Source organism: Pongo abelii, chromosome 20, assembly GCF_028885655.2.
Source record: "Pongo abelii isolate AG06213 chromosome 20, NHGRI_mPonAbe1-v2.0_pri, whole genome shotgun sequence".
NCBI lineage: Eukaryota > Metazoa > Chordata > Mammalia > Primates > Hominidae > Pongo > Pongo abelii.
The window spans coordinates 61,556,704-61,580,378 of NC_072005.2; the positions used below are offsets into that span (position 1 = coordinate 61,556,704).

The 23,675-nt window shown below is 55.9% G+C and overlaps 1 protein-coding gene across 3 annotated transcripts; it reads left to right on the top strand.

Moving 5' to 3' along the window:
• Positions 1-11,350: 11,350 nt before the first annotated feature.
• EPS8L1 (EPS8 signaling adaptor L1) lies at positions 11,351-23,422 on the top strand. Of its 3 annotated transcripts, XM_024238219.3 has the most exons (20): positions 11,354-11,548; positions 12,442-12,495; positions 14,136-14,176; positions 14,530-14,588; positions 15,222-15,383; positions 15,648-15,797; positions 16,282-16,364; positions 16,741-17,002; positions 17,291-17,417; positions 17,612-17,700; positions 17,795-17,869; positions 17,973-18,121; positions 18,891-19,032; positions 19,129-19,157; positions 21,357-21,489; positions 21,579-21,710; positions 21,910-22,021; positions 22,216-22,390; positions 22,802-22,934; positions 23,027-23,422. In XM_024238219.3, exons 2-20 carry the CDS (start codon positions 12,479-12,481, stop codon positions 23,111-23,113), a joined length of 2,157 nt encoding a protein of 718 aa, XP_024093987.3. In that variant the 5' UTR covers positions 11,354-11,548; positions 12,442-12,478; the 3' UTR covers positions 23,114-23,422. The 3 variants fall into 3 exon arrangements, with proteins under 3 accessions (XP_024093985.3, XP_054395037.2, XP_024093987.3); XM_024238217.3 differs by having other exon boundaries at positions 11,351-11,548; positions 18,891-19,157; XM_054539062.2 differs by having other exon boundaries at positions 11,352-11,548; positions 14,141-14,176; positions 18,891-19,157.
• Positions 23,423-23,675: the final 253 nt, after the last annotated feature.

Genomic DNA, 23,675 nt, shown 5'->3' on the forward strand with positions numbered 1-23,675 from the left:
TCAGATGTTCATTTTCTCAATCTTGGAAAAAAAAAAAAAAAAAACACTGTTTTTCTCTATGTCTTTTTCTCCTTTTCTGTAAACTGAAATCCTAATATCATTGACTTCCAGGACAGAGATCAGCAAACTTTTTCTACAAACAGCCAGATAGTAAATAATTTCAGCTTTGTGACCCACACAGTGCCTGTTGCACCTACTCTGCCATAGGAGCTGGGAAGCAGCCATAGATGATATGAAAACAAGTGAGCATAGCTGTGTTCCCATAACACTTTATTTACAAAAATAAGCTGTGGGCCACAGTTTGCCAGCTCCTGTTTGAGAGTCTCTCTCCGATGCCCAGGCTGGAGCGCAGTAGTGCAATCTCAGCTCACTGCAACCTCTGCCTCCTGGGTTCAAGTGATTCTCCTGCCTCAGCCTCATGAGTAGCTGGGATTACAGGCGCTCGCCACCACACCTGGCTAATTTTTGTATTTTTAGTAGAGACAGGGTTTTGCCATGTTGGCCAGGCTGGTTTCGAACTCCATACCTCAGGTGATCCACCTGCCTCAGCCTCCCAAAGTGCTGGGATTACAAAGCGTGAGCCACTGCGCCCAGCTACCTGTCATTGAATTTAGAAGGATGGCATGAAGTCATTCAAAACAAGGACTTAATCCATAGTAAGTGCCAGAACATTGCTGGCTGTTAATATGGTGATTATAAAGAGAACAATGCATGCAAATTCCTCCTCTGAGGATCTCCTACCTGATTCCCAGACACACCCAAGGGAGTTAGAACATCTATTTGGATTCCAGGTGGGCTGTCCACCCCTTTACCATTTTCCTGGTTGTTAACAAGTTCCTGATCAGCATTGGGTGCTGTCCCAGGTGCTGAGAGGAGTCTCCCACAATGCCCTTTGCTTTCCCCATCAGAGGGTTTACGGCACCCAATTCTCATTCACATTCTCTCTCTCTCCTTTCTCGTTCTTCTCTATCTCTCCTCTCTCTCTCTCCCTCTCTCTCTCTCTCCTTCTTTTTCTCTTCCTCTCTCCCTGTCTTCTCTACCTCTCTCTCCCTCTCTCTTCCTCTCTCTCTTCCTCTCTCTGTCCTTTTCTCTCTCTCTCTCCCTCTCTCACATCTCTCTCTTTCCCTTTCTCTTTCCTCTCTTTCTCTCTTCCTCTCTCTCTCCCTCTCCCTCCTTCTGTCTTCCTCTCTCCCTCTCTCTTCGTCTCTCTTCTTGTCTCTTTCTCTCCTCTCTCTCTCTCCCTCTCTCTCTCCTTCTTTTTCTCTTCCTCTCTCCCTGTCTTCTCTCCCTCTCTCTCCCTCTCTCTTCCTCTCTTTCTCTCTCTTCCTCTCTGTCCTCTCTTTTCTCCCTGTCTCTCTCTCCCTCTCTCTCTCACATCTCTCTCTTTCCCTTCCTTTCTCTTTCCTCTCTTTCTGTCTTCCTCTCTCCCTCTCCCTCCTTCTGTCTTCCTCTCTCCCTCTCTCTCCTTTTTTCTTCCTCTCTCTTCTTGTCTCTTTCTCTCCTCTCTCTCTCCCTCTCTCTCCTTCTCTCTCTCTTCCTCTCTCCCTCCCTCTTCCTCTCTCTCCTTCTTTCTTCCTCTCTCTCTTCTTGTCTCTCTCTCTCTCTCTCCTCTCTTCTTCTCTCTCTCCCTCTCCCCCCAACTCTCTCTCCCTACACACATCTTAAGAGGGCTCAGCAGTGTAAGGTAAGTTTAGCGACCCTGAGGCTGTGTAGAGATAAGCAAAGGGGGGCAAGGAGCTCCAGTTGTCCACACTCCAGCCGTTTGAGTCTTTCCAGCCCAAGCACCACCCCAGCTTCTTGACAGCCCCAGCCATCACCAAAGGGCACACAGATAAGCTGCCTCCACCAAGGCCTGTGCAGATAGTAGGTTTTTGAGTAAAATAGATATGATCCTTGTCTGAAGCCACTGAGTTTTAGAATAATTTGTTACATGGCCATAGTAACTGGAATGATTGCTCTAGGTTTATTTTGTTTTATTCATCCTTGCTGCGTGCAACACATGCATGGCTCAATAACTAGAAGGAAAGAAGAGAAGAAGCGAGGAAGGGGAAGAGGGTGGATAGGAGAGGATGGTAGGAAGGAAAGAAGACAGGAAAGGAGGGTGTTAGTGGCCTTGCCTGCAAGCTGAGCAGACACCACGCAAACAGGTGACCTCCCAGTTAAGATGGAGGGGACTCAGGGCTCAGGAGGGGCAGAAGGTCCCTGTGTCGGAGAGCTGGGCAAGCTTTCTGCAGGAAGTGATGGGGATCACGGCCATGTGAGCCGGCAAGATTTCCCTCAGCCAGGGAGGAGACTCCAGGCTGTGGGAACAGCTTAAGCAGAAGGCATGGGACAGGAATGCAGCGGAGATATTGTGGGAGGAGGGAGGGGCTGCCTGGGCTGGCATGCAGGGTATGGGAGGGGGTGGAAGGGATGAGGCAGGAGCCATCAGTAAAAGGACCCAGAGCGCGGCTCCAATGCCATCGTAAGAAGCTTGGCGTTGACTCAGAGGGCGCTGGGTACTGCTGAAGAGTGTTGAGCCACGGAGGGTCACGGGCAGGTACATGTTTTAGAATTTCTTCTTTTCTAGCTGAGATGTAGAGTATGGACTGGAGAGAAGCACCGGGGACATAGGAAAGGTAGTTCTAGAAAGAGGGACTGTCCCACTAGGGAAAGTCAACCAACTGTTCCCCAGTATCCATTCCTGCCTTCTAGCTCATGGTACTAAAGCCAGTGATTGATTAGCTGGGTGCCATCAATCTCTCTCTCATCTCTCTCTCCCTCTTTCTCCCCCCCTCCTCTGTGTCTTTTCTCTCTCTCTCTCATCTCTCTCTCTCCCTCTTTCTGTCCCCCTCCTGTGTCTCCTTCTCTCTCTTTCTCTCCCCCTTCCTCTCTTTCTCCTCTCACTCTTCCTGTTTCTCTCTCTTCCTCTTTCTTCCTCTCTTCCTCCCTCTCTCTCTCTTCCTCTTTTCCTTTGTCTCTCCCTCTCCCCTCAACTCTCTCTCCCTACACACATCTTAAGAGACCTCAGCAGTGTAAGATAAGTTTAGCTACTCCACGGCCCGGCACGGTGGCTCACGCCTTTAATCCCAGCACTTTGAGAGGCCAAGGCAGGCAGATCACTGGAGATCAGGGGTTTGAAACCAGCCTGGCCAACATGGTGAAACCCTGTCTCTACTACAAGTACCAAAAAATTAGCTGGGCATGGTGGCACGCACCTGTAGTCCCAGCTACTCGGAAGGCTGAGGCAGGAGAATCGCTTGAGCCTAGGAGACAGAGGTTGCAGCGAGCCAAGACCACACCTCTGCACTCCAGCCTGGGTGACACAGTGAGATTCTGTCTCAAAAAAAAAAGAAAGAGGAGGCCGGGCACTGTGGCTCAGGCCTGTAATCCCAGCACTTTGGGAGGCCGAGGCGGGCGGATCACGAGGTCAGGAGATCGAGACCATCCTGGCTAACACGGTGAAACCCCATCTCTACTAAAAATACAAAAAATTAGCCGGGCATGGTGGCAGGTGCCTGTAGTTCCAGCTACTCAGGAGGCTGAGGCAGGAGAATGGCGTGAACCCGGGAGGCGGAGCTTGCAGTGAGCGGAGATCACACCACTGCACTCCAGCCTGGGCGACAGAGCAAGACTCTGTCAAGAAAGAAAAGAAAAGAAAAGAAAAGAAAAAGGGAGGGAGGGAGGGAGGGAAGGAAAAGGAAGGTAAGGAAGGAAGGAGGGAAGGAAGGAAGGAAGGAAGGAAGGAAGAAAGAAAGAAAGAAAGAAAGAAAGAAAGAAAAAAGGCAGGCCCTGATGTTCAGGGAGCTGAGAGTGAAGTCACCAGCTCCAACCCAGGATCCAAATTCAAGTCTGTCTGGGGTCCTATCCCCGTCACCACCCCCCACCCCAACCCATCCCCCAGAGACCTGGGAAGGAGCCAGGCTCCTCCGGTTTCAGGAAAGGGCTGCACAAACCGCCCCGCCACGATCCCTCCCAGAGAACAAACAGCTCCTGGCCGCCGCAGTCTCCCTCCTCCTCCTGCCAGGCCGGTTCCCAGACCCACCCTCCCTGTGCCATAAGCGCCTCTCCCCGCACCCTCACCAGGGCTGGCTGTTCTCAGAGGAATGCCCAGGAAAAACCTACCCGAACTCCTTTCAGCTGGGAAGGGGACCCGCCTGGGCTTCCTCACTGCCGATGAGACCTCTCCCATCGCACACTTAGAGCTGCCTGTGTTTTCCTTCCTTCCTTAAGCGAGCTGGGAACTCTAGACACTCAGGCTTGGGCCAGCCCATTAGAGTAAGTATTCGGCCACCTCTTGGCTGCTACGGTCACTGCTGCTGTCACCATCAACATGACTGTCTCACACCTCACTTCCTCCGGCCAGCCACACCCCTGCAGATTTCACCCGCCAGCCTCCCTGAGGTTTCCCCTGCCTGAAATCCTCTCCGCATTCCTGGCTCATTCTCGAAATTGAGGTCAAAGCTCAGATGCCACCTCCTTCCCTGACCACCCTATCTGAAGCAGCCGCACCTGCCTGCTCCTAGTCACTCAGTTCCTTCACCTGTTTCGTTTCCTCCACAGCATTTACCACAATCTGAAAGTCTTATTCATGCAGGTGTCTACTTGTTTATCTCCCCATCACACCCACTAGGATGACAATATCACAAGGGCTGGGGTTTCATCTGTCTCCTCCTCCTCTGTATCTCCAGCACATGAAACATGCTTGGCACACTGTAGGTGCTTAAGTATTTGCTACTACATCACTTTGGGATTTTGCATAGGACACTCCCAATGCTTAGAATGTCAATCTTTGCTTCATTATCCTTGGCAAACTCCTATTCATCCTTTGAAACCCCATCCATTTATCCCTTAACCAGGAAAGGCTTCTGTGCCTCATACAACCACCCATAAAGCTGGATTAGGGCTTTCTCTGGGGACACCCTTGCCCTGTGCCACACTTCCATTAGCGCACATATCCCCCATGAATTGTGCACACCAGCAGGGTCTAGAGTAAGGCACACATTTTGTCTCAGGAACTATGTATTGAATAAATAAATTAACTACTTTTTTTGAGACAAGGTCTTGCTCTGTCACCCTGGCTGGAGTGCAGTGATGCAATCGTGGCTCACTGTAGCCTTGACCTCCCAGGATCAAGCGATCCTCCCACCTCAGCCTCCCAAGCAGCTAGGATCACAAATGCATGCCACTATGCCTGGCTAATTTTTAAATTTTTTTTTGTAGGGATGGAATCTCCCTATGTTGCCCAAGCTGGTTTCAAACTCCTAGGCTCAAGGGATCCTCCTGCCTCCGCTTCCCAAAGTACTGGGCCTATAGGTGTAAGACACCACATTCAGCCTCATTATTTAATATGTAAGTAGCTATATCTCTCTGAGACCCAGCCCCCATCTAATTTATAACCTCCCACCTTCTCAAGAACATGCCTCAGCTCCCATTGCCGGGGAATCTGACCTTTCTCCTTGTCATAGGATTTTTTTTTTTTTTTTTTTTTTTTTTGAGTCAGAATCTCAGTCAGTCACCCAGCCTGGAGTGCATGGCGCAATGGCTCGCTGCAACCTCTGCCTCCCGGGTTCAAGCAATTCTCCTGCCTCAGTCTCCCTAGTAGCTGGGACTACAAGTGCACGCCACCACTCCCGTCTACTTTTGTAGAGATGGGGTTTCACCATGTTGGCTAAGCTGGTCTCGAACTCCTGATCTCAAGTGCTGGCCTCCCAAAATGCTGGGTAGCAGGTGTGAGGCAAAACACCCGGCTGTCATAGGAATTTGTCAGCAAATTCTACAGACTAGAGGATGTGTGTTGGGTGGTATGGGGGTGGGGATAATGGAGGAGATGGGGAGGTGAGCTCTTCAAGCCCCAGGGGAGAATTCTGTTCCGTTCCTGGGACATCCCAGGTGAGAGGGAAGAAAGGCCAACCCCCCCAAGACAGCTATCCCAGACTGGGACAGAGGCAAACCCTGACCACAGAGCCCTGTCACTCACCCAAGAACAGGTGCCAATGGCAGAACAGCCAGGCTGAGGGGGGAGAGAGGCGCTTCGGTGATGGATTTCCCTGGTGACTTGCCAAGACAGGGCTTTACTGCCTCCGCCCTGGACTGGCTGAGTCAGACTGTGCAAGGGTGGACACTTTGACTGGTATTTGGGAGGCATTTGCTGTGGGTTACAGAGAGGGAGGGGCCTCCTTTGTGGCCAGAGAAGGAGGAAAGAGGCCCTGGGCCCTGGGACTTGGGTGGAGGCTCGGGTTTCGGTCTCACCTGCTGCTCCAGACCATGGTCTGGAGGGCCGCCTGCGCCACCCCCAAAGCAATGAGATAGCCCCTCCTCCCTCAGACCCAGAAGTCCAGGCCCCAAGCCCCTCCTCCCTCAGACCCAGAAGTCCAGGCCCCAAGCCCCTCCTCCCTCAGACCCAAGAGTCCAGACACCAGCCCCTCCTCCCTCAGACCCAAGAGGCCTCGGACCCACACCGAATGCTTCTATGAGATAGTTTTCTCCACTTGCTCATGAAGAAATGAGCCCAGGCCCAGTCAGATCTGCATCTGTGTCACAGCCCAGGGCCACTGTAACCTTAGGCTACTGACTTCCCTCTCTGAGCCTCTGTTTTCTCCTCTGTCAATGGGGCAAGGGGTCTGCTCCTTCCCTCAAACCCCAACTCAGGTAGGGTCAAGCACAGAAAATACTTGTGGCATGAATGTGATGAGAACACAGAATTGCAGAAGCCAAAGAAAGAGAAGCGTAAGGGCCCTCCTTCCACCCCTACCTCCCCCACCCGCTGCTACACACACCAGGACCACCTGCTGGGTAGCCAAGAGCTCACAGCCTAGCCCCACTGGCCACCCCTGCAGCCCCCCTCCTTCACTCAGGCAGTTGTACGGCCCAGAACACCCCTATCTTCTAGGATTGACACTGGCTGTCAAACTCATCCTTCAAGGTGATTACTGGCCTGCCCTCTTCCTCCAGGCAGCCTGTCCTGACCCTCAGCAGCCTATCCTGGCCTTGGCAGAGCCCCTCGTGTCCTCCCTTGCAGCACCCATGGGAAGAAAGGCCATCGTCCTCGCCGTTGCTAACACCGGCCTTGCGTTTCCTCTTTGCCAGGTACTGTATTGACAACTCTCTACAACCTGACTTTATCTTCCCAATAAACTGGGCGTGGTGGCTCATGCCTGTCATCCCAGCACTTCGGGAGGATGAGGCAGGAGTATCACTTGAGCCCAGGAGTTGGAGACCAGCCTGGGCAACATAGGGAGACTTTATCTTTAATATATATATATATATATAATATATGTGTATATATATATGTGTGTGTGTATATATATGTGTATATATGTGTATATATGTATGTATATATATGTGTGTGTGTGTATGTGTATATATATATATATATATATATATATATATATATATATATATATGCCAAGCATGGTCACCTATGGTTGGGAGAGTGGAGGCGGGGTCTGAGAGGGGAGGATCACTCCAGTAGGTCGAGGCTGCAGTGAGCTGTGATTATGACACTGCATTCTAGCCTGGGCCACAGAAAGAGACCTTGTCTCAATTAAAAAAAAAAAATGGGGATAATAGGACCCATTCCATAGGATGTGTTGAGGATTATGCATACACACACACACACACACACACACACATTTATGATGTACTGAGAAGATATAAGCACACAATAAGTATCTCCAAAATTATCAAGTGGCAAAGCCAGGATTCAGACCCACACCTGCCCGAGGCTCTCTGCCATCAGACCACACTATATCTCTTTCTCTCTGTTCCTTCATCCCCATCAATCCAAGGCAAAAATGTGCCTTCTCTGATTTCCAGCCTCACTCACCATAGACCGTGGAGGCAACATATCTTGAATGAAGCAATGAAGCAATAATGCACATAAATGCACCAAATGCCAAAAGCTTGTTCACTCAACAAGTATCTCTCCAACACTTTCTATGTGCTAGAACCAATTCCGTGTGCTGCAGATTAAGTGGGGGACTGATCACACAAAAATCTTTGCCCTTGTGAAGCTTGCATTTTTTTTTTTTTTTTTTTTTTGAGACAGAGTATTGCTCTGTCACCCAGGCTGGAGTGCAGTGGTGCGATCTCGGCTCACTGCAAGCTCCGCTTCCCAGGTTCCTGCCATTCTCCTGCCTCAGCCTCCGGAGTAGCTGGGACTACAGGCGCCCGTCACCAAGCCCAGCTAATTGGTTTGTATTTTTAGTAGAGACGGGGTTTCACCGCGTTAGCCAGGATGGTCTTGATCTCCTGACCTTGTGAACCGCCTGCCTCGGCCTCCCAAAGTGCTGGGATTACAGGTGTGAGCCACCGCGCCCAGCTGCTTTTTTTTTTTTTTTTTTTTTTTAAGATGGAGTATCGCTTTGTCACCCAGGCTAGAGTGCAGTGGCATGATCATCTTGGCTCACTGCAACCTCCACCTCCCAGGTTCAAGCGACTCTCTTGCCTTGGTCTCCCAAGAAGCTGGGATTACAAGTGTGCACCACCAACTCTGGCTAATTTTTTGTATTTTTAGTAGAAATGGGGTTTTATCATGTTGGTGACATGGTATGATCTCGGCTGACTGCAACCTCCACTTCCAGGGTTCAAGTGATTTTCTTGTCTCAGCCTCCCAAGAAGCTGGGATTACAGGTGTGCACTACCACCCCCGGCTAATTTTTATATTTTCAGTAGAGACAGGGTTTCACCATGTTGGCCAGGCTGGTCTCGAACTCCCGACCTCAAGTGATTCACCCGCCTCAGCCTCCCAAAGTGCTGAGATTACAGGCGTGTGCCACTGTGCCCAGCCTGTGAAGCTTGCATTCTAATGGAGGAGACACAGACAAAATGAACCAGGAACACAGTAGGTAAGAAGGTGAAAAGTGCTCCACACAAAAATGAAGTAGGGAGAGAGGAAAGAGACTACAAAGAAGTTGGGTTGCCGGGCGCGGTAGCTCACACCCATAATCCCAGCACTTTGGGAGGCTGAGGCAGGCAGATCACGAGGTCAAGAGATCGAGACCATCCTGGCCAACATGGTGAAACCCTGTCTCTACTAAAAGTACAAAATTAGCCAGGTGTGGTGGCATGCACCTGTAGTCCCAGCTACTCAGGAGGTTGAGGCAGGAGAATCACTTGAACCAGGGGGGCAGAGGTTGCGGTGAGCCAAGATTGCACCACTGCACTCCAGCCTGGGCAACAAGAGCGAAACTCTGTCTCAAAAAAAAAAGTCGAGTAAGGGATGCTGCCATTTGAAACAGGGTGGTCACCCAGTCCTCTGAGAAGCTGACATTCAGGCAGAGACCGAAGGAGGCAAGGAAGTGAGGCATGAGGGTATCTGGTAGAAGAGCATTCCAGGCAGAGAAAACAGCAAATGCAAAGGCCCTGAGGCAGGACCGCCTCTGGGTGTTCCAAGAGCAGCAAGGAGGCCAGTGTGCTGACACACGGAAGGAAGAGATGAGATCAGAATCATGTCCCTTAAGGCCTTGCAAGATGTCAGCTTTTTTTTTTTTTTCTTCTTCTTTTTTGAGACAGAGTCTCCCTCTGTTGCTCAGGCTGGAGGGCAGTGGCGCAATCTCAGCCCACTGCAAGCTCCACCTCCCGGGTTCACACCATTCTCCTGCCTCAGCCTCCCGAGTAGCTGGGACTACAGGCGCCCGCCACCATGCCCGGCTAATTTTTTGTATTGTTAGTGGAGACGGGGTTTCACAGTGTTAGCCAGAATGGTCTCGATCTCCTGACCTTGTGATCCGCCCGCCTCGGCCTCCCAAAGTGCTGGGATTACAGGCGTGAGCCACCGTGCCCCGCCGATGTCAGCTTTTATACACAGAGAAATGGGGAGCCGTAGAGGATTCTAAACAGCAATGACATGAGCCGACTTCGGGTTCTACAGGATCCCTGAACAGAGACTAGACTTAGCAGGGAGAATAGAGAGGGGAGACTAGTTAGAAGGCTACTGCAGTGGTTCAGGTGAGAGGCAGCGGTGGCAGGAACCAGATGGGAATCATTGATCACGCGAAAGGCTAAGAATGGGCAGGTCTGTCCCGTGCCCTGCTCTCTGCTTTCTGATCTCCGCCATCTAGGTGTTGGAGTCTGACATTCTCATCATTCACTCACTGCATAGGTAATCTTGGGCAAGTTGTTTTTTGTTTTTTGGGGTTTTGTTTTGTTTGTTTGTTTTTTCAGACAGCGTCTCACTCTGTCACCCAGGCTGGAGTGCAGCGGCGTGATCTCGGCTCACTGCAACCTCCGCCTCCCGGGTTCAAGTGATTCTCCTGCCTCAGCCTCCTGAGTAGCTGGGATTACAGGTGCCCGCCACCACGCCCAGCTAATTTTTGTATTTTTAGTAGAGACAGGGTTTCATCATGTTGGCCAGGCTGGTCTCGAACTCCTGACCTCATGATCTGTCCGCCTCGGCCTCCCAAAGTGCTGGGATTATAGGCGTGAGCCACCGCGCCCAGCCTGTATTTTGTTTTTTGAGATGGAGCCTCGCTCTCTTGCCTAGGCTGGAGTGCAGTGGTGCAATTATCGGCTCACCACAACCTCCGCCTCCCGGGTTCAAGTGATTTTCCTGCCTCAGCCTCCTGAATAGCTGGGATTACAGGTGCCCACCACCACACCTGGATAATTTTTGTGTTTTTAGTAGAGATGGGGTTTCACCATGTTGGCTGGACTGGTCTCGAACTCCTGACCTCAGGTGATCCACCTGCCTCGGCCTCCCAAAGTGCTGGGATTACAGATGTGAGCCACTGCACCCACGCAAGTTTCTTAACCCTTCTCTGCCTCATTTTCTCATCTGTGAGACGAAGACAGCCTCCCACCCAGACACACTCACCTCAAGGGGCTCTGGGGAGAAATGATGTGGAAAGCTTTGCTAGTAACCTCTACAGCATGGAGGGAGTTCTCGAAAAGTGATTTCAGAAAGGTGTTTATGCCTGGGAAGCCTGTTCATTTTTGTGATGTATTTGGAGCTGGGCCAGGCATTATCGAGCTAAATCTTAGCTTTTGTCAGAATTGGGGGGGTCACTGAGGGAAATTTCCAAAGGAAGGGGGAACGGGATGGGGGGGGTGAGGGCATGAGCAGAGGCAGTGATCACGGACAGGAGGTGTCCACATAAGACGGACTGCCACTGGCCCTGGAGACAGGTCAGCCCCGGGTTCAAATCCCTCCTTAACCAAGTGCTGAAATGGACCAGTTGCTCAACCTCTCTGGCCTTCAGCTTCCTCATCTGTGGAGCAGGAATCAAACCTCGAACTTCCTCCCGCTGTTAGAATTTCAAGGGAGTTTTAAAGACAGAGCTTTCAACTCTGACCTGTGAACAAGTGTGACATCAAATGTACTGTTCGTTGTTATTAGTCTGTTGCTACAAGGCAGATGGTTAGTTTCCCGGCTCCCCTGCAGTCCCCCCAGCCCCTCCTAGATCTGTCTGCCAGCCCCGCCCCGGGGTCACTCCAGCCAGGCTGTGCCAGGTGAATGCTCAGGTATGCGGAGGCGGAGGCAGGACGGCCCTGGGAGGGAGCAGGAGGAGGGGCCGGCAGCCTGGAAGGGAAAGGACAGCGGAGAGCAGGGCAGAGCCTGAGCAGGCAGGTAAGGAGATCCGGGTCCGGAGAGAAGGGGCCGGGGCTTGACCAATGGGTCTGAGGGACAAGGGGACTGGGGTCTGGACTCCAGGGTCTCAGGGAGGAGGGGCTGGGGGTCTGGACTCCTGGGTCTGAGGGAGGAGGGGCTGGGGTCCTGGACTCCTACGTCTGAGGGAGGAGAGGCTGAGGGCCTGGATTCCTGGGTCTGAGGGAGGAGGGGCTGGGGGCCTGGACCCCCAGCATCCAAGGGAGGAGGGGCTGGGGGCCTGGTCTCCCGAGTCTGAGGGAGGAAGGATTGGGGGCCTGGACTCCTGGGTCTGAGGGAGGAGGGGCTGGGGGCCTAGACCCCTGGGGTCCAAGGAAGGAGGGGTTGGGGGCCTGGTCTCCTGAGTCTGAGGGAGGAAGGATTGGGGGCCTGGACTCCTGGGTCTGAGGGAGGAGGGGCTGGGGCCTGGACTCCTGGGTCTGAGGGAGGAGGGGCTGGGGCCTGGACTCCTGGGTCTGAGGGAGGAGGGGCTGGGGCCTGGACTCCTGGGTCTGAGGGAGGAGGGGACTGGGGTCTGGACTCCTGGGTCTGAGGGAGGAGGGACTGAGGCCTGAACTCCTGTGTCTGAAGGAGGAGGGGCTGGGGTCTGAACTCCTGGAACTAGGGAGGAGGGGCTGGGGGCCTGGACTCCTGGGTCTGAGAGAGGAGGGGCTGGGGGCCTGAACTCCTGGGTCTGAGGGAGGAGGGACTGGGGGTTTGGACTCCTGGGTCTGCGGGAGGAGGGGCTTGGGGCCTGAACTCCTGGGTCTGAGGGAGGAGGGGATGGGGCCTGGATGCCTGCATTGAGGGAGGAGGCTGGGGTAGGAATTAGAGGCTCCTACTGGCCAGGCCCTCACATGTTTGCTGGCTCCCAGGACACCTCCAGGTGGGCAGGAGCTCCCACTCAGCACCATGAGCACTGCCACAGGGTAAGTGCCCCCGGATCCCAGGTCCCAGCTCCAGCACGCCTCCCGCCTCCCCTCGCCTCCCGCCTCCCCTCGCCTCCCGCCTCCCCTCGCCTCCCGCCTCCCCTCGCCTCCTCACCCACACCCGCAGATCCTGTTTGCGGCAGCCCAGACTCTGGCCCAAGCCCCGACACTCAGGAGGAAGCCAGAGCCGCTCCCCTCCCTACCCAGCCTGGGGTTAGGGGCCCCCACTGCAGAGCAGACAGGCCTGAGCTCCAGTTCGGCCCTCACACTCAGTGCTGATGTAACCCTTGTCAGAGGATATCACCTCTTGGAGCCTCAGCCCCTCCTCTGTGACACAGGGACAATGTTGAAAAATTGGAGGGATAGTGCATTACAGGACTTAGCCGCCCACCTCACTGACAGCAGGTGCTCAACTCATAGGAGCCGCTATTGTGATTGTTATGTTGTTAGTAAATATTAACCCTTTGCTAGAAAATCAGGGCTGTTTATAATGAAGACTCAAGTCCCCCAGAGTAAGCAGGGAGAAAAACAATGAGAGATGAGTCAAAATACCTGCATGGTAGGTAGTGAGCTCTCTGGCCCAGAGGTAATCAAATTGTGGTGACATCAGACTGGCAGGAGTGGGATGAGGAACAGGAGTTTGGGAAAAAGGCTTTTTCAGTTCCCCCGACGCCACCTGATCGCTGAGCTTCTGTTATGTGCCGGCAAGTGGGGATTCAAGAATTCTTAGGAAAGGTAACCTTAGGAAGAAATTGAGGACAGGAGGAGACAGAGAAGGATGTGGCTGGGAAGCGCCTGGCCCATGTGAGTAGGAGGGGACGCAGATAATTCCCTGTCTACTTCAGATACCACTAATGCTATTGTAACCATTCCCATTTATTGAGCAACTTCTGTGTGCTAAGCCCTGGCAGCATCTTAAGAATGATAATAACAGTTATCGAGGCTTCAAAATACTTCACCTGCATCATCTGATTGAATTTGCCCAACAGCCCTACGAGATGGTTACTATGTTACAGAAAGAAAAACTGAGGCAGGAGAGATTAAATCCACTTCTCAAGGTCTTATGGAAGGAGGCAGTAGACAGAAGGTTTGAATCCAGGAGTATGCCATGATAGAGATCACACTCCCCTACCACCCAGCACCACCGCCTGACCTGACCTGTCTTTTTTTGTTTGTTTGTTTGAGATGGGGTCTCACTCTGCTGCCAGGCTGGAGTGCAGTGGCGCGATCTCGACTCACTGCAACTTCCGCCTCCCAGGTTCAAGTGATTCTCCTGCCTTAGCCTCCCATGTAGCTGGGACTATAGGCGCATGCCACCACACCCAGCTAATTTTTGTATTTTTAGTAGAGACAGGGTTTCACCATGTTGGCCAAGATGGTCTTGATCTCTTGACTTTGTGATCCGCCCACCTTTGCCTCCCAAAGTGCTGGGATTACAGGCGTGAGCCACCGCGCCCAGCCTACCTGTCTTCTTAAAGTCCAGCTCTGGCTCTGAGCTCTCCTGCTCAATAATAATAATAATAATAACCCTTCCATCGCTCCCCATTACCTTTGTAATGATCCCTTGCTGCCCTGCTTGGCATTTCCATAGGATCTGCCCCCAATTCCACAGTCTCTCTCATTCCTCTTTTCTTCACCAGCCCAGAAGCTGCCCCGAAGCCAAGCGCCAAGTCTATCTATGGTGAGTGGGGTCAAGGGAGCCCCAGGCCCATAGAACTGGGTCTAAAGAAACAGGACCTGGCATCCAGGGTCTTGGAGGAGGAGGGGCTGGGGCCTGGACTCCTGGGTCCGAGGGAGGAGGGGCTGGGGGCCTGGACTCCTGGGTCTGAGGGAGGAGGGGCTGGGGGCCTGGACTCCTGGGTCTGAGGGAGGAGGAAGGGCTGGAGGTCTGGACTCCTGGGTCAGAGGGAAGAGGGGCTGGGGGGCTGGACTCCTAGGTCTGAGGGAGAAGGGGCTGGGGGCCTGGACTCCTGAGTCTGATGGAGGAGGGGCTGGGCCTGGACTCCCAGGCTCATTCTCTTTCTCCCCTCGCAGAGCAGAGGAAGCGTTACTCCACAGTTGTTATGGCTGATGTATCCCAGTACCCAGTCAATGTGAGTCTGGGATCTGTGTTCCCCCAGGACATCTTCTGGGGCAAAGGTGGCCTCAGGAGATAGGGCTTTTGAAAGCAGCTGGGCCCCCAAGCAGGAAGCATGTGGAAAGTCAGTTTGCCCATCCATAAAATGGACCTCCGTTGCCTCACCTCAGTCATGGATATGAAGTCAGGGGCCTCGGGTCCTCTCAAATCTGCCAGCCTTTCCTCCCGGCCAGCTGTTGTGCTGGACAGTGGGACCATGGAGACAAATCAAGACACAGCCCTGCATGAGGAGGGGGTAGACAAGGTCCAGAGGAACACACGGAGGTGCCTGGTGCTCTAATGGAGGTGGCAGGGGGCACAGCGGGAGACCCGAGGAGGCATTTAGAAGGAGAGAGCTATAATCCAGACTCCTTCCCTGCCGGCAAGGAGCCTCCAGTATGTGAGAAGCCAGACTCAGGTGCTAGTCACTCTGATGAAAGGGAAACAGAGGGCACTGGGGGGAGGAGCTGATTTGTGGAACAGGTGATCAAGGAAGGCTTCCTGGAGGAGGTGTGGTTAGTCTCAGGCTGAAAGTCTGATTATTCCGGGGGATTCTGAGCCCACCTGGCATCATCTTGGGCCTCACTGCTTTCTCCGTGGTCCGTACCAGCACCTGGTGACGTTCTGCCTGGGTGAGGACGATGGCGTGCACACCGTGGAGGATGCCTCCAGGAAGCTGGCCGTCATGGATAGCCAGGGCCGAGTCTGGGCACAGGAGATGCTGCTGCGAGTGTCTCCCGACCATGTCACGCTGCTCGACCCGGCCTCCAAGGTGCCAGGGGGCACGTGGGTGGGAGGAGTGTCTGGGGCAGGGACTTCAGGGGGTCTGGGTGTGAATCTTGGCTCCTGCACGTCCTTCCTCTGGGAACCCCAGCCTCCTTCTTGAGCCTTAATAGCCTTACCTATTAAACAGGGGTGTTATCCCTAACCCCCTAACCGCATGAGGTTGCCCTGACCTGCTGGCTCACACTCCCGTCGCCATTTAGTAGTACCATCATTTCGGGGCCTCAGTTTACCCCGCCATCCCACCCGGCAGGAGGAGCTGGAGTCGTACCCACTGGGCGCCATCGTGCGCTGTGACGCCGTGATGCCACCCGGCAGGAGCCGCTCGTTGCTGCTGCTCGTGTGCCAGGAACCCGAGCGCGCGCAGCCAGACGTGCACTTCTTCCAGGGCCTGCGCCTCGGGGTGAGCGGACAGGCTGGCTCTGGGGGTGGAGCTGGAACTGGGCGGAGCCTGGAGCCGGGGCGGACATGGGTGGGGCCTCTAGGTGGGGCGGGGCCTGGGACTAAGGCGGGATCAGAGCAAGGAAGGGCAGGGGACCTGGGAAGGAAGTTCTGGAAGGCAGTGGGGTTTGAGATTGGACCCAGGGTCAAGACAGAACGTGAAGGTGGGATGAGGACATGGACAGAACATGGCCAAGAAGGGTCTCGGGGAGCAGCCAGGACGAGGATGGGGGCGAGGAACCACCCGGACTGGGTCTCCATGGGCGGGGTCGTGGCTTAGGGCAGGGACAGGTGTAGGGCGAGGGGTGAGTCCAGGGCGTGGACGTGCGTGGGTTCACAGGCGTGAACGGTGGCCGCACGTGGGCTGGGACTGAGCTGAAAAATCGGCCAGGGGCGAGGCCCGGGTAGGAAGTGGGTGCGGCGTGGCCTGACGGTGTGATTGGCAGGCGGAGCTGATCCGAGAGGACATCCAGGGGGCTCTGCACAATTACCGCTCGGGCCGCGGGGAGCGCAGGGCGGCGGCGCTCAGGTGAGAGGGAAGAAGTTGGCAGGGTCTCTGGGAAGCCGGTTTCACCTCCTTGTGCCTCAGTCTACAACACCAGCCTGGAACAGAACAAGAGTTTTGCATGGAGTCAAGCACACCCTAGTCGAGTCTTGTCTGTACCTCCCAGACGGGCTGACGCCTTCTCCAGAACTCTGCTTCTTTTCTCTGTTCCCTGTCCAGGCCCTCAGTTTCACTCTAGAGAGGTGCTATCCCTCCCTATATCGGATTTTTCCCTACCTCGTCGAACTTGTTCACTCCCTTTGAGCCTTTTGCGCCTGTGTGTCTCGTTCTGCGCCCCGGATTTCCCCCTCCCTGGACCCCTCAGTGGACCCAGCCTTGGTGTCCCCGTCGCCCTCCGCAGGGCCACGCAGGAGGAGTTGCAGCGCGACCGCTCGCCCGCCGCTGAGACCCCGCCCCTGCAGCGCCGTCCGTCAGTCCGCGCAGTGATCAGCACCGTAGAGCGGGGCGCGGGCCGCGGACGACCCCAGGCGAAGCCCGTTCCCGAGGCAGAGGAGGCGCAGAGGCCTGAGCCGGTGGGGACCTCGAGCAACGCTGACTGGGCCTCCCCAGACCTGGGTCCCCGGGGTCCTGACCTGGCGGTTCTGCAGGCGGAGCGGGAAGTGGTGAGCCGCGAAGGAACGGGTCTGGGGGCGGGGCCAGGCGACTGGAGGCGGGGCTAGGGCGTGGAAGGGCGGGGCCGGCTGCGGGACGGGAGTTCTCTGTCAATCTGGTCAGACTTCTGCGTTATGGAGGAGGGGCTGGGTCGGGGGCGTGGCTTGGTTGTGGGGCGTGGCCAGGTGTTTGGGGCGTGGCCTGATCTGGGGACGTGTGTAGGTGCTCAGGTTCAGGGCTTCGACGGGGATGGTTTTGGAACTCGGGAGCCCTGAGCGTTCCCCTCCTCTGTCCCCCAGGACATCCTGAACCACGTGTTCGACGACGTAGAGAGCTTTGTATCGAGGCTGCAGAAGTCGGCGGAGGCGGCCAGGGTGCTAGAGCACCGGGAACGCGGCCGCAGGACACGGCGCCGGGCGGCTGGGGGTAAGGGGCACCCTCGCGTGGGATCTGAACCCCCTCCCGATCTCTTCCAAATGTCCCCGCTCTCCCCAGGCTCTCCCCTCCCGCCACTTGCCAGGGCTGACCTCACCGCCATCTTAACCGGGTGTCCACCTCTCTCTCTGCCTGCCTGGTGCTGGCCCCGCGTCCCCGTCGCCGCGCCCGTCTGCACCCCTCAGAGGGCCTGCTGACGCTGCGGGCCAAGCCGCCTTCGGAGGCCGAGTACACCGACGTGCTGCAGAAGATCAAGTACGCCTTCAGCCTGCTGGTGAGGACGCGTCCGCCCAAGGGCCGGGGCGCGGGCACGGCGAACCAGCCCCGTCCCCGCACCCACGCCAACCACATCCCTCCCCACGCCCCAGGCCCGGCTGCGCGGCAACATCGCCGACCCCTCCTCTCCGGAGCTGTTGCACTTCCTTCTCGGGCCTCTGCAGATGGTGAGACCCGCCCCAGGCCCTCGGGCCCCCCTGCAGCGGGAGGACTCGTGTTCGACTCGTAGAAGGTATGACGGCACCCTGCCCCCTCCTGCTCCCCTGACAGATTGTGAACACGTCGGGGGGGCCGGAGTTCGCGAGCAGCGTGCGGCGGCCGCACCTGACATCGGATGCCGTGGCGCTGCTGCGGGACAACGTCACTCCATGTGAAAACGAGCTCTGGACCTCGCTGGGGGACTCGTGGACCCGCCCCGGGTGAGGGACGGGGCTGGGAGGCAGGGGGCGTGGTGATTGGAGGAGCATAAGGGGCTGGGAGGTGGGTGGCATGATGATTGGAAAATAGGACTAGGAGGGAAGGGAAGGGTTAGAGGCGTGGCTTAGTTGTGTTGGGGCGGGGCTTAGGACAGATGCCAAGATTCAATTGGAAGAAAGGCCAGGAATTAACGTGAAGGAAAGATTTAAGACCACCAGACCAATCAGATTGAAAGAAATGGTGGGGCTTAAAGGAATAGAGGGGCTACGGGGCAGGGGCGGGGCTACGCGAAGGGGCGGGGCTTCTGGAAGGTTTGGTCTGTAACTTTGGTGACGGGACAGAGTCTATGCACTGGGGGCTGGGAGTTCCGCAGGGAAAGGGTCAGAACCTGAAACCGACCTTATGGAAAACCTGATTTGGAATCAGGTGAGATTTAGAGGCTGGATAAGGCAATTTTTTTCCAGAGAGAGAGATGGATGGGGTCTCAGTATTTTGCCCAGGCTGGTCTGGAACTCCTGGCCTCAAGCGATCCTCCCATCTTGGCCTCCCAAAATGCTGGGATTACAGGCGTGAGCCACCGTGCCCGGTCTAGAAATATAAATTGCTGTTGAATTGGGCTTAGAGCTACTGGCAGGACTTGGTGAAAAGTGGCGGGGCTAGAATCGTTGGGATACAGCGAGCTTTAGGGGAAAACTTCGTGAAGTTAATGACAGAACTAAGTTGGGGGCTGTACCAGGATCCCTGAGCTCTTGGCCCTGTCCCTGGCCGCAGGCTGGAGCTGCCTCCGGACGAGGGACCCCCATACAGACCCGAGTTCTTCAGCGGCTGGGAGCCGCCGGTCACTGACCCGCAGGGCCGCGCCTGGGAGGACCCAGTTGAGAAACAGCTACAGCACGAGCGGAGGCGCCGGCAGGTGACCCAAGCGACACAGCAGGGCCTAGGCTGGGAAGTCCGGGGGCGCGGCCGGTACGCCTGGCCCCGCCTGACCCGACTCTCTTACTTCCTACAGCAAAGCGCCCCCCAGGTCGCTGTCAATGGGTGAGTGTCCGCCCCAGGGCAGGGAAAGGGGGTCCAGGAGGGGTGCGTCCTGGGGGCTCCCGGTGCTGACTCCGCCCCCTTTTTTTCTGTGTTTTCCCTTCTTCCTGGCTCTTCTCAGGTGGGTGAGATGGTGATGGGGTGGGCTGGGGCCGGGAGAGAGGGAGGAGCAGGGAGGGAGGGGGGAGGGACCTAGACTTCTGGGGCCAAGGGAGGAGGGAATGGAGACCCGGGTTCCCGGGCCTAAGGGAGGAAAGGGGCTGGGAGTGGGTAAAGTCTGAAAGGTTGGATCCCTGGATCCCCAAAAGGCTGGAAGAAGGCAGTTTGTTTTCCTAGGGCCTGGGAAGCACTATGTCTGGCTGGGCTCCCTATGAGGACAGAGCCCTGGATATTGGAGGGGAGAGGCTGGGGGATTGGATCTTTGGGTTTTGAAGAAGAGCCCAAATCTGGTGCTTGGGATCCTGGAGACCCAGAGGAGCAGGCTTGGGACTTCAAGGGCTTGGGTGCAAGTTTCTGGGAAAGTTAGGAAGTAATAGTATCTCTGGGCCCTCAAGAGGGGTAAAGGCTGGACGATTAAAGTCTTGGTTTTCCAGAGGCTCTAATGCAATTGTCTAAGTCGCTGCTGGGTGTCGGACAGGGTTAAAAGGTTTAAGGGTTAAAAGGATAAGATTGAAGCTTGAGACCTGGACTCCTAGGTCCCTGGGGGAGGAAAGAACATTCCAAGTCATGGTTCTGCCGAGCAGGTGGGGCTCAGACTGGGTCCTGGGGGAGGGAAGGAGGTAGATGGACCGGAACTCTAGGGTCCTTGAGCAAATAGAGGGCAGACTGGAGGGAAGCAACGTGGGAAGAGACGAAAACAAAGCAGCGAGGATGGAGGAGACAAAGGGGGGTCTGGGTGAGGGCCCGGGCAGAGGGTCTCAGCAGGGACAGCGTGCTGGGAGCTGCTGGCCCCACACAGGGGGTGCCGCGGCCCTGAAGACCCCCCCTCTCCCCTGCACAGGTAGGCCTGATCCAGGCTAAGGTCCCTCTTATTGGGGGTCAGAGCTGAAATCCCACCCCTGCCCCCAGCTGCCTGATATTGCAACCCCCCCTCCCTGTTCACAGCTTCAAGTCACCTTCTCTGAGCCTCAAGTTCTTTTTTGCAGGGAAACTGGGAATAATGATAATCCCTTCCCGGAACAGTGAGAAGTCTGTGGTGTTGTAGGAACTAGCAGTTAAGGGCTCAAGGCTGTGACTGGGTTCAAGTTCAAGTCCAGCTGCCTGCAAACTAAGGCAGCATTATTCAGACATGGGCTGTCCTGGTCCCAGGCTGGCGATGCCACTCTCTTACTCTGTGACCTTTACATCCCTGTGCCTCAGCTTCCTTCTCTGTGAAAATGGAGAAGATAATAGGGTCTCTGGGGGAGGAAGAAACTGGGGGAGAGAGGGGAGTCCAAATTCAAGGTTCTACCAACGGTTGTCATAAAGATCAAATCAACTAATATACGTAACAGAACAGTGCCTAGCACATAGTAAGTGCTACAGAAGTGGTAGCTATTGATTGTTTTTTGAGACAGTCTCACTCTGTCATCAAGCTGGAATGCAGTGGTGAGATCTCAGCTCACTGCAACTTCCGCCTGCCGGGTTCAAGCGATTCTCCTGCCTCAGCCTCCAGAATAGCTGGGACTACAGGCGCGTGCCACCACGCCCAGCTAATCTGTGTATTTTTAAGTAGAGACAGGGTTTCACCATGTTGGCCAGGATGGTCTCGGTCTCTTGACCTCGTGATCTGCCCGCCTCGGCCTCCCAAAGCGCTGGGATTACAGGCGTGAGCCGCCGCGCCCGGCCTAGCTAGTGTTTCTATTATGCTTATGAGTTATGATATATAAGCCCAGTCCCTATTAGATGCTCAGTAAATGACAGCTGTTTCTAGCTGTGTGATGTGGGCAAGTGATTTTCTCTCTCTGAGCCTCATTCTCCTCTGTAAAATGGAATCGATGATGGGTAGTACCCACTACATATGCCTACAGCACAATGCCAAGCAACGGAGGGAGCAAAACATATTCAGGCTGTTAGTCTCGTTTCAAATTTCTATTAACAGTATTAACCCGGCCCCTGCTGTGCCCCCAGCTTGGCTCTAACCCCAGCTCACACCAGCACCCTGCAGCCCAGAGCAATGGGGCTGGCTGCTTCCTTATCTCCAACCCTCCCGCTTCTCCTCAGTCACCAAGACTTGGAGCCAGAATCTGAGTCTCAGCTGGAGTCAGAGACAGCAGGAAAATGGGTCCTGTGTAACTATGACTTCCAGGCCCGCAACAGCAGTGAGCTGTCGGTCAAGCAGCGGGACGTACTGGAGGTTAGAGGAGCGGGAGGCCGAGGGGCAGGAATTAGCCAGCGCTAGCTGCAGACGCAGGCTCTGAACCCTCTGCTCTTTGCTGCACCCAGGTCCTGGATGACAGGCGGAAGTGGTGGAAGGTTCGGGACCCAGCGGGGCAGGAGGGATATGTGCCCTACAACATCCTGACACCCCACCCCGGACCCCGGCTGCACCACAGCCAAAGCCCTGCCCGCAGCCTGGTGAGCCAGCGCAGACGCTGGGGTCTTGAGGGAGGAAAGGCTGGGACCAGATCCTGGGAACAAGGGGCGTGGGGATCAGCTGTCAAGAGTGCTGGAGCAGGTGGTGACTGGGGGTTCGGAAATGCATCTCTAGAAAGGGGAGAGGCTGGGACTCTGAGTCCTCTCCCTAACCCAGGTACTCTCCTCTCCTTCCTTTCAGAACAGCACTCCTCCTCCACCACCAGCCCCAGCCCCGGCCCCACCTCCAGCTCTGGCTCGGCCCCGCTGGGACAGCTGCGATAGCCTCAACGGCTTGGACCCCAGCGAGAAGGGTTAGTGGTGGGGACGCCGGCTGTGGGGAGCGGTCCTTATCCTTGCTTTCCAGGCAGGGAAACGGGGGCTCAGAAAGAGCAAATGGACTCCCGCCCCATTCTGGGGACGCTGGAGGGCCCCCCGCCCCGCCCTCTGGCCCTGGGACCCTGAGCCCTGAGCCCGCACTCCCTCCCTCCCGGTTTCCCACCTGCAGAGAAATTCTCCCAGATGCTCATCGTCAACGAGGAACTGCAGGCGCGCCTGGCCCAGGGCCGCTCGGGCCCGAGCCGCGCAGTCCCAGGGCCCCGCGCCCCGGAACCGCAGCTCAGCCCGCGCTCGGACGCCTCCGAGGTCCGCGCCTGGCTGCAGGCCAAGGGCTTTAGCTCCGGGTGAGTGGGGCGGGGGCCCTCTCGGCGTGGGTTGATAGGGACACTGGGAGCGGAGCATTCCGATCGGCCGGGAGTCGGGGGCGGCAGTCACGGAGACCACAGGGAGCCGGGATTAGCCCGAAGTGAGGGTCTGTCTGGTAGCAACACCCAATGGCAGGCTGTGATTGCCATGTTTTTTCAGACTCCGACTGGATTCCTTAGAGAAATCCCGCACCCTTCAAAAGCAGGATGCGGCCACGCCCCCCGGGTGGCACATTGTGATTGGTGGGTGGGGTTCGGGAGGTGTCGGCCCTGCCCCCGCTAGGGCTAGAATGCTGTTCTGATTGGACCATCGCCGGGTGGGCGTGACACGACTGTCTGGGCTGGGGCATCCGCCCACCGGCCTGACCGCGCCGGGCTGCCCTTGCTCAGGACCGTGGACGCGCTGGGTGTGCTGATTGGGGCGCAGCTTTTCTCGCTGCAGAAGGAGGAGCTGCGGGCGGTGAGCCCCGAGGAGGGGGCACGTGTGTACAGCCAGGTCACCGTGCAGCGCGCGCTGCTGGAGGTGAGCCAGACCGCTTGTCCCTGGGTCTGGGTAGGGTTGGGATGCCGAGGACTCGGACGCCAGGACAAAGCGATTTCCACCCCGCCCTCCAGGACAAAGAGAAAGTGTCAGAGCTGGAGGCAGTGATGGAGAAGCAAAAGAAGAAGGTGGAAGGCGAGATGGAAATGGAGGTCATTTGACCTGCCCGGCGCCCTTCGCAAAGAGTGACGAGGCCCCGTGGGAGAACGGACTCTTCAGACTCTCCCCAGTAGCGGAAGTCGATCTTCTGAAGGATGGCCAATCTGCTCCGGCCCTGGTCTTCCCCCATCCCGGTGGACAGACTTAACAGTCCTTGCTGCAGTCCCTCCGGAGCGGATCTGGACTGGCTGTGAGTGGGGAAGGCTTGGAGACAGTCTACGGAAAGCGCTAGCAGACCCCCGAGAGGGTGCAGTGGAGCCCTGAGCATTGTAATATGCCGCCCAGCCTATAAACAGCCTCCTTGCTTAGCAGATGGTGTGTCAACTGCTGTCCTCTACCCGGCTACCAGGGGGCCCAGAAACCTGCCCCTCGCCCCAGTCACAGCCTCAAGGAACCTGGAAGATGTTCCACCTTCTTTGGTTTCTCTCTCCGAACGCTCCTTTCCATCCCCAGGGTCCCAAACCAGGCTCCCTCCTGACCTCCTAGCCAGCCTAGTGCAGCTTGCCCCATCTTCAGGTCTCCCTGGCTGGCGGCTGCTGGGCGTGAGGCTTTGTGTCTCCCTTC